This window comes from Corvus cornix, chromosome Z (genome assembly GCF_000738735.6).
Source record: "Corvus cornix cornix isolate S_Up_H32 chromosome Z, ASM73873v5, whole genome shotgun sequence".
In the NCBI taxonomy this organism is placed as follows: domain Eukaryota; kingdom Metazoa; phylum Chordata; class Aves; order Passeriformes; family Corvidae; genus Corvus; species Corvus cornix.
In genome coordinates this window covers 31,889,980-31,900,644 of record NC_046357.1, presented here as the reverse complement: position 1 = coordinate 31,900,644, position 10,665 = coordinate 31,889,980, and the positions used below count along the sequence as shown (strand labels likewise).

At 39.5% G+C, this 10,665-nt stretch overlaps 1 protein-coding gene across 7 annotated transcripts in view; it reads right to left on the bottom strand.

Moving 5' to 3' along the window:
* SLC44A1 (solute carrier family 44 member 1) overlaps window positions 1–10,665 on the bottom strand; it is an 88,354-nt gene that overhangs the window by 15,971 nt on the left and 61,718 nt on the right. For 3 of the 7 annotated variants that reach the window (XR_005603790.1, XR_005603789.1, XM_039566628.1), the window contains exons 15-16: window positions 10,214–10,294; window positions 118–266 (exon numbers count right to left, since the gene is read on the bottom strand). Coding sequence is in view for 5 of the 7 variants with exons in the window: in XM_039566628.1 (XP_039422562.1) it covers window positions 165–266; window positions 10,214–10,294 (183 nt within the window). In the remaining 2 variants the exon portion in view is untranslated. Of the gene's footprint in view, window positions 1–117; window positions 267–1,230; window positions 10,295–10,665 lie in introns of those variants that run through there. The other 4 variants (XM_039566630.1, XM_039566629.1, XM_039566632.1 and 1 more) reach the window with 4 other exon arrangements.

Sequence of the window (10,665 nt, the reverse complement as noted above, 5' to 3'; positions counted from 1 at the left end):
CTACTGGTGAAGGGTATCTCTGGAGCCTCTTTTGCTCCAGGCAACTAAACCCACCTAGCCAAGCAGCTTCACTGTTAATAAACCATGAAATAGACACTCCGAGCCAAAGGGACATACCTTCACAGGAACTGCAGACCACTGACACGCAGCAGAACACTTTGGGTTCATAGCATGGGACCCTGCCTGTGTGCAGAGGTTCTACCCGATGGGCTCTCCGGTCCTTTTCCTCCTGATGGTATTGACTGGTCGGCCTCAACAGCATCAGCCTAAGTAGCAGTAGTTTCCAGAAAAAGTAAATCATCTTATGCAAAGGCAGTACTGAAGTGGTTTGCAGTGAAGAGTAATAGAAGCAGAAGACATGGTTCAGCTTGGCTTAAGTGTATTAGTGTAAAAAAAGAAAATGGCAGCAAAAAGCAGAAATCTGCTGTGCCTATGGGATAGAGAGGGGAAGGAATCTTTATGACTGCATGTGCCTCTGTTACTGCTTCTACTCACCATTCATCTTTGGACATTCAAGCTCATTAGAACAGCTGTGCAGTGGGGAGTGTGCACAGGACCCTTGAAGAACAAGGAAGTGCCACAAGAGATGCTGTGATATGCAGCTTGAATGGCTGATAATGCATAACAAGATTTCCTTCATGCCTCCCTACTGTGCATTGCCCCATAGCTGCCCTGGTAAGGCAAAGCATAGGTTATGAGCCAGTATGCTCCAGAGAGCCTTATGAGCCCTGAGAGTCCTACTTCCTGGGTATGAGCAAGGACTTGTCTGCATGTGTGACCACAACCTCCCCTTCCACAGTGAAGAACTTTCCAACAGCTTCTGTACGTGACTGACCTTCAGCACACCCTGTAGCCTATCAGAGAGGCTGAGGAACATGGTGATGGGTGACACTCTTGGCCTAGAGAGGCAATTTCCAACATGCTGGAGAGAAGCTGAGAAGCAGATGTGAGAGGATCACTGAGGATCAGTGAGAACAAAGGCAGCAAAAATATCCTGACTTTGGTCTACCAAACCCCATTCACACGCTCATCTCAGAAAACATTAGCGTCAAAATGCTTTTCTTGGAACCCGAACAGTATGTCCAGTGTTACTGCAGCTACTCAGCTAAAGGGCAGGGACAGAGTAAAGTAAAACTTCAGCAAAAATTTGGCTTGCGTCTCAGGAACATGAGATTGTACTGTTAAGAAGAGCAGGGCTTACACACACCACATGGAAGACATTGAAATATCTTTCTTACTTAAAAGGAAAACTTTATTTTGATACATTAAAAAATCTATACATTTCTTAGACTAAAATACAGTTTTGCATCAGTATCCTGGCACGTCAGTTTACACAGAAAATCTAAGATTAGATCAGCACTGTTAATTTCTTTTATCTTCTTGCATTCACAGCTTGCAGTATAAAATACTTTAAGTTCTCCAGACAACAATAAACAGTGTCACATTTACTTTTCCCATTCTCAAAGGAGGTGGCATTCCACTGGAAAAAGGAGCACTTGTTAGTTGATCTTGATTCAATGTAAATCACTAAGCCAGTCCAGGGGTTTGATTGCCCTGTTAGAAGTATGAGTGAAGTAGGATGAAAAATTCATTTCCAGATGAAGCTTTGATGGACTATGACAATGCAAGTACTGTCAAGCCTTTAAAATCTGTTCAGAAGATTTTCCTTTTTCCTTAGGGTAGTTTCTGTAATCAGCAACACAATCCATTATATAGAAATAATTCTCTTCTGCAGGTATAGGATTCCACCTTCATTTTGCTCTGAAGAGCTCCAGAGTAAAATAAAAGCAGGACACAGGAAATGTTGCTGTGAGATACCTGAATTGGAATGTGAATTTTCTTAACTACTGCAAAAATTCTGTGGAATATTTTCTACCTGGTCTCCATGGCTCCACCTAACTTCTGGCAGCTGCTTTCTAGCCTACATTAGAAACAAAACCATCTTTCTGTTTTCTCTTCCCTCACTCCCCAAGGAGACACGATGAAATTGTCTGTGGCGCTGTTTTTCAAATGAGATACTCTCCCGTTTCAGTCTGAGCAGCAGGGAGGGATCCAGCTAATACTAACACGGAGCACATGTGGTATTTGAGAGTTAAAAAACATGGTTATAGTGGGAACTCCAGTCAGTGCACAACTTCTGCTGGGTTTCATAAGTAGTCCTAATTCCTAATTTCCTAAGTAAGTCCTAATTTCACCAAACCTTTCTGAAATAAGGTGTCCCTATTCCCACTCAAGCCAGAGAAGAGAGGTGGTACACTTGAGGAACGGGAGCCCCCTATGCTGCCAGCATAAAACAGGAATGCTGTTAGGTATCTACTTGTAAGTCACATACTTAGAGAGGCCATTAACAAAATCAGGCTAGTTCTGTTAAAGTGAGCTGGTACTTTTACTCTGAATTCTTGCAACTTTGGTTCTAAGGCAAGTCCCATGTTTCTACTGAAAAGTAACAAATGCTTCTAACACCAGATTCTGCTCATCACACTCAAATATGATGACTTGACCTCAGTGAGGACAGGGGAGTAGAATCTGATGGGTGTTTGCTGGTTTTCTGCTAGTTCCATTTTAACAGATGTCTGTCAAATGAATGCCACATAGTTTAGCCTCCAAAAAGGTATTTTCAGATCAATTCGTGCTACCAATTGTCCCAAAAAATATTTTCATAATCCTAGTCTCTGAGGAGCTTTGGCTTGATTGTATCAGATTGCAAGACTCATCACAGCTCCATCCCAGACCAGAAATTTTGCCTTTTATACATGACCCACATCACAAGAGACATGTTTCACCTCTTTTCTCATCTCTTTAAAGAAAAAAGTACCTCAAGAACAGTATTTGCTATGGAACACAAGAAATATAGATTTACTAGTCTCCATAATCTTGTTATGTGATGGAAATAACAGCAGAGATGAAATAGTTGGAAGAGCATTTGAAAATGAAATATTTAGAGTAAACTTTCATCATCCCAACAAAGAAGCCGAGTGCAAGAAATGCTTCAAAGAACTCTCTTGGGTTTTGTGTTGGGAAACACGAGGGTCATTTTGTTGGTTTTTTGTTTTTTTCACAAAGATGAAATAGGATTTCTGTGTTGATAATGTGACACAAGCTGTTCAAGAAACAATGGGCTAGTGATATTTAGATTTAGTAAACAGTATCTGCACAGGCCAAGCCATGATTTAAAAAACAGGAATGCTGTTAGGTATCTACTTATAAATCTTAAGACTATTTCTTAAGATGACTGTGCCATATTCAATACAGCATGTAATATGCACTCTGAACTAAATGCTCACTAGATGGTGATGAGTATATGTCTGCTACATGCATTTTATTCTGACTCTATAACATACATTCATAGAATACGTCATAACCACTCAGAGCAAACCACTAAAGTGCATGCCCTGAGGGCACATTAAGTATGTTGTCTCCAACACTGGCTGCTCAATTGCCAGAACACTAATACAGAAAGGGCTCATTTTTGCTTTATATCCCCATTATGTGCTGAAAGAGTAAGAGCTAACATCCCCTGCTCCCTCCATGAAAGGGAGCACTGTGAAGCAGGCTAATTGCCTACTGCAAAAAAAAGCCCTTTCAGAAAGAAGTAACCACCCTGAGAAGATGCTGTACAGAAATGCAGGGAGCAAGTCTTGGATTAACTGTTGGGTAAGTGGACCTGTATACTGGGTTAGGCTGGATGAAGTTAATTTTCTTTTCAGCAACCTGCAAAGTGCTGTGTTTTAGATCTGCAACCAAAACTGTTTTGATAACACAAAGCTTTACCTGTTGCTGAGTAGTGCTTGCACAGGGTCAAGGCCTTCTCTGTTTCCCACTCTACCACCCCAGCAGTCATTTGGGGTTGGGCAAAAGGATGAGAGGGCACACAGCCAGGACAGCTGACCTGAACAGACTGAAGAAACATTTCACACTATATAATGTAACACCAATAAAACTGGGGTGGGTGTGGTTCTGAAGCCGTTGCTGCTTGGAGATTGGCTGGGCATTGGTCTGCTGGTAACTGATTGCCTTTGCTTTTTTCTTTCCCCTTCTTTGCTTAATGAACTACATTTATATCAATGCTTTTTTGTCCTTTCACTGCTTTCTCCCATCATGCTGCAGGGACTGAGCAAGCAACAGAGTACCATTGCATGTTACAGCCGTGGTCAACCCACCACAACATTTAACTGCATTTTCCACTGTCAGTTCTCCTAGTTGTCCCTTCCAGGACACAATTTCCCACTGAAGAAAGTCCTTTAGTTACTATGCCAAGCTAAGGCCACATTTAGAAGGCCGTCCTGGTTCTGGTAGCTGGGAGCTACTGGACAGCTGAAGATGGCCATCTGATGTGTTAAGTCTAGCTGTGGAGCAGCAATGAAATTCTAGAAGTAATTGGTTGCACTTTTAACCACAGTGATGGAGTAATACCACAAAAAAAAAAACCAAAACAGTCTCACCTCAGGACTTTAGCTCAGCACCTACTCCCCCTCCCATTCAGTCCAGGTGATACCCTGAATCATTGCCTCAGGAAGGTGAAAGGGAATGTGGTAAGATCAAGGAACAAAGGGGAGCTGACACTGACACTTGCCACTCCTTTACTCAGAGAGCAATATGGAAATGAGACTCAAAAGAACAACAACAAAAAAATATTCTGCAGGACTGGAAGAAGCAATAAAGATGACATGGTGCTGTTCAACTTCCAAACAGAAAAAATAACATGGAAAAAAAATTAACAATTTGAGGGATGGTATGCTTTTTGTCCTCTGAAACCTAGCTGGTCAGAGGCTATGATGCCGAAACCAAATGCTGGGAAGCAGTAATCTCAATGATTGTTTCTAAATCCAAACTGTCTAGCCTAAATCTCCAGTCTTTGAGCACTACTCAATTCAATGGACTTTCTGAGGAGATGACTTCTCTGTTTCAGCTGTCTCGTCTGCTCCTCTGCATTGTTATTCTCAGTGCAGCATCACTCTCTACTTAGTCTAGACTGCTTCCCACAAAGCAGACCATACACTGGCTTTAATAACCAACAATGAGAAAAAGTATTTAATCCATCACAGCTGGCAGACCCCAGTACCCCTACTGCCAAAATTTATGTACGGGATTTACATGCCAAAATGTCCTCCCACTCCACTATCCCCACTAGGAACAGAAAGCAGAGTCTAAATTTGTCCTGAAAAGTTGTTTTTTCAGAATTCTGTCTTCTGCTTATCTCTGTGCACAAGACAGAGCTGGAAGAGGGCAGCTTGTAGTTTGGTTGCAAATGAACTTCAAAGGACATTCAAAAGCTTTAAAGGGCCACTGTAAAGCCTGTGTGTGGATGAAATGCCTTTTTGACAGGACTGAAAAGCTCTGCATGCTGGATATACACTCAAGAATGGTGCACACGTTTTTATTAAGAACTTTGTAATGATATAGATTTCTCACTTAAATGTTACAACTACCCATAGAAAAATGTTGCCTGTATCTTTTAAACACCATGTAAATAAACAAATTTATTTTTAAGACAGGATAAACTGCTATAAAAATGGTGCACAGTCAAGTCATACAAAAATACAAAATTTGTTACCAACTGCAGTCCCAGTTGCAATTACAGAGAAAAGTCCCCACCCAGGACTTCCAGTGAGCGGAGAACATAAACTTGCGGAGCCAGTCAGGGAAGAAATTTTTTATCAAAATGAGCAGAATACAAGGATTCTTTAATTAAGCACCTCCAATAACCTCCAAACATGATGAAAACTAGCTTCACTGGAAGCAACTGGGTACTTGATAAGACTTTTAGCCTTGAAAACCAGTTTCTAGGATTCATCTAAGCCAGTTTTTAAATTTGTGTTGCTGAACCCCTCTGATCTACACAAATACTGGTGCTGAGTGCCACTGCTGTCTTAGACACTGCAAGAATGTCTCCTTTCCACAAACGTAAGGCTGCCCCACTGTTTCTTCTGGGCAAGTCTGACCTCTAACTTGCACTGAGAGGCCTCACTAGTGCTCCAGTTTAAATCCCTAGGCTGAAGCTATAGTCCAGTCAGCATTTACACAGATGTGTAAGTTACAACTTCCATACTTATAGAGCCCTCCTGATGCTAGTAGTTACAGATACAGTTCACTTAAATGAGTAAGTGCTTCCCAGACTGGATAATGCTCTTTGTCTCCCCAGCAGCTATCCTTTCCAAACATATCTTTATTTTCATACCTTTCGAATAGTTTGCGATCTGTGATATGAAAAGTGTAAATTGTTTTAATTGGCTTACAGAAAAAAAAAATGTAACAAATTTAAGTTATCAAATGACTTCTGGAAGCAAAAGTGAAACATTTTACTATTGCCAAAAGATAAGAGCACTAGTTAGCTACATGATACTACATGATTTTTTAAACCTTCAGCAGCAATTTAAAAGTCTGATAGTCTGAAAGGAAGCACAGATAACTGCTTACTTACTAAACCTTGATAACACGAGTTGTGCATGTCTCTACCTAGACATACCTCTCCACTCCATCATAAAGCTTCTGTAGAAAGGCTCTTACTCTTTTTCAAAAGATTTTCTTGAATGGAGTGATTGAACCATTGAGGCATCATTATTTGTAGACAGCTTGTATTTAGTGCAATAATTTTAAAAATTCTGCTCTGAAATATTAACTTTACAATAACAAAAATAGTTTTCTTAAAAAAATGGTAACAAAAGGAATATATAGCATAGACAGATCATTAATTCTTAGCAAATACACTTAAGCATTTACCATTTCACTATGCTGAATAATTGAATATTAGCATTCATATCTGGTGAGCTTCCAGACTGAAAATAAATTTATGTATCTAATAATAATAAAAAAGCATGTTCTCGTGTCATTATTTAATAACTTCAGATAACTATCCTGGCAGTTTTACTTCCAAAGGAATGTTTCTCTGCCCTTTCTGGCTTTAGCCACCCTCTACAGTATGTACAAATATGGATCAAACAACAGGCAAGGAATGATCCCTGCTACCTCCCAGAGCTTTCTCATTAGATGAAATGAAGCATACAGTACTTTTTTATGTACAGTAGTACAGTTCATCTCTCTTCCCATCCTCAGCATCTTTGTATCTAGTCATGAATTAATCACGAGTATGGCTAAGACTAAGCTTTAGCAATCTGTTATTTCAATTGCCTGTATGGAGAATCCATACCCTTCAAAGGAACACTGCTGAAGTGTGAAGGAGGCTACTGAACTCAAGGGGAGGATAGAGGGCAATGGGTATGAGGGGTAAGTAGGGTAAGCAGGAAGTTAATTGCATATAAAAATTATCTGTCCCCATTTTGTAGGTTCTGTTTAATAGGAGATGCAAGGGCTCCCACACACCTAAATACCTGAGGAGTTGGTTATTGTGATATCTGATACTGGTAAACAAAACTGTACCCTGCCAGGGCTGTAAAGTAAAATAACTGCTTACAAACACATTTGAACTGGATGAATTCTTGCTGAAACCACCTATTGAAAATCTAAATTTGAGACTTTCCTTGATTTTAAGGTTTTCTGTACGTCACTGTCCCGAATTTAATGCAAATTTAAAATAAACAAAACAAGTAAAACTCTCAGCAGATTAGCAGTGTCATGGGAAATCTGTCTCTAAACCCAGTCATGATTTCAAATTATCTTTACAATGATACTTCCTCCAGATTTTAAAATATCGAGCAGATAAGAATCAACATTTCCATGACCACAACAAATAATTTAAGAAATGGAACAATGATAAAGCTGCTTGTAAAAGCCACCCGTATGAAAAGAGTACATGTTTCACAAAAATAATTGTTAAAAAAAGTTTTAAATCCCTGTTCCTTTTCTCTGATTTTGGCTGTATATTTTTATATATATATATATATATATATATATATATATATATATATATATGTATGTATATATGTATATATATACTGTTTTGGAATGTCAATGGGTTCCAATATGGCTGGCTAGTTTCAAGATGAACTTGCTCCAGAGGCCTAGAAAACAAAGTCATACAGTACAGTCTTAGACAAATGCCAAAGGACAAGGAGAAACTGAATCAAAGGGGTCACTGGAAGCCATAAAGAAAGAAGCATGAAAAGGTGGGGTTTTTTGTTGTGCCCTGATATGAGAACAGAACATCCTAAGTGTTTCCTCATCTCTGCTACTAAGATCTACTTTAAATACAACTGCACTTAGGGCATTTCACTTTAAGAAATAATTGTCATATCTAAGAAATATCAGCATTTCACTATAAGAAATAATTGTCATATCTAAAAAATATCTGCATTTCAAGGAAACTGAAGCAAAACAGTAAAGACTGTGTTTTTAAAATAAGAGAAAAAAGTAATATTGATCTAAATTTCAGACATGCAATTTTGGGACTATGGGTACTACTGATACATAACAGACTCATGAATGATCCTATTCTAGATGTAACTGAGGCCATCTATCAGTACTTTGGGGAAAGGTATCAGAAATTTAACTGCTGTGTCCCATCGTTTTCAGGAAGTGAGAACCTAGTATTTCAACGTTAAATCAACTGGAGCTGAATGCCCAAAAATGGAAAACCACAAGGCCCAAACAGTTCCAAACAAGACAATCACATGAGCAGCAGAACTGGGAGCAATTCAGCAGGTGACTACTCCCATGCTGAGCCCCAAGTGCTCAGCATCTTCCCCAGCAGTCCCATGACGACTTTCAGCCAGTACCAGGCTCAAGAGCCGAGAAAAAAATTCCTCTAAGAATAAGACCACCCTTGATTTGCAAGTACTTGGTTTGTGCTTTTACAGGGCTGGGGGTAAATAAAGTTTTTTAACATCCAAGCTTTAGGCAGTCAAGTACAAAAGTATAAGTAGCAGCCTGTGCCAGCTCTGACAACAGCATGAGTGGAAAACCACTTAAGGTAAACCAATTATTTGAATTAAGAATTCAACATAAAATTTTGAACTGAATTTTTTGTACATATGACTAGAGAGTTTTCATACCCAATTCTCAGTCATTTTCATGACACATTTGCATCTATATAGCATTTAGGCTGCTTTGAAAATCCCAATGTTAGTGTCTGCTTGACCGGCTAGAATTACTCCCAGAAGAAAACAGTAAATGAGCATTGAATTAGTTTTTTATATGTATAAACACAGCAGCATTTAGGCATAAGCAAATCTAGAAATTGGTATGCCATAATGAAATAGCAAAACACACAAAGCTACACATCTATCCAGTCTATAGCAGGGACCCATTCCAGCTTAGTCAAAAAATGCTCATGCAACATGGCTTCACATACATTGTTGAAAAAATAAATTCTTCTGTTAGCATACACTTATTTAGATTCCATTTGGTTAAAAAATTATCCCCATGGTATAGAAATACGACCCCAAACACTCTGAGAAAGTAATGATGGAAAAATACTCTCTCTTACAAAGTCATAATGTACAATGACAAGTCATACCTTGCCCAGCCTGGCTCTCCATTATACGCTCTCTGTTCTCCACCTTCCAAACTTATCCTCCTATCTGTTATCTGTACCATATATAGTGTTCCTTATTCCAGGCTACTCAGACATGCAACGCCTTCCTAACAGGCACACCATTAGTAAAACAGGCTGCAGAAGCATAAATGATGCATTGTTCACTGTCTGTGCATCTGACAGTGTGAGATGGAAAGAGCACACAAGAGACAAGCAACATAAGTAGTTGGCAATAAAACAAACAACTGGGAGAAATGTCATTTGAGCAGGTTGAAAGGAATCACTGTATCCAATTCCTTGGCACTGTGTAAGATAATTTGGTGAGGGCTTTAAATACCTGGTTTTACTTTGCAACAACGGATGCACTCAGTAGTGTTCTTCATTTCAGGCTTTTGTAGGGAATGTAAGATGAGCAAAAATTGTTCATCTCAGGGCAAAGAAGAGCCCAATGAATCTCAGAGCTGTCTTATTTTTAGACTATTCAGCAATTGAGGTGTCTGCATATACCACATATCATGCGCCACTAATCCTAATGAAATTATACTGCATTTGTTTCATATGAGACAGTTCCTTTCATCTTACTTTTACAGGAGATGGTCTCAGCTGTGACAAAAACTCTGCCATCCAGGTGATAGGCAAGCTCACAAACAGAAAAAGCAGAACATCTTGAGTGATACAGAGAACAAAAACTTCTCCTGAAGAAGTGCAGTCAGTAAAGACAAAGAGGGAGAAGAAGTAAAAGTGAAACTCTTGGAGGATCGCCACCTCCTCATCTGCACCTACCATTGGTTTTAGCTCTCTGCCCTCAGCTCCACCTCCCCGGCCAGCTTCTTTCATAGATTTCCTACTGTTCTCCACAAACTCCTGAAAAACAGTAATGAAATGACAAGTGCTTTCATAGAGCAGACTCCAAACATCAAACTCAAGACAGAACTTCAAGATGTAACTACTCAAAATATCCAGGCAGTTTGCATCTCCCACTTCTCTTGCTTAGACTTGACCATGAAATATCAAAAAAGCCTGCCAAACAGCCACAAAGGCCTCCCTCACTTAATTCTGGAAGCCAGACAAATGTTTGCCTTGTGTGCTCTTACAACTTTCACATTTACCCTGCAATGCTCTCCTTTATGGGGAAAGAAGGTAAAAGGCTGGTTTTCAAAAAAAGCAAAAAACAAGCCAAAACCAAACAAAAAATAAACCATAACAACAAAAACCCCAAACATACCAGAATCCCA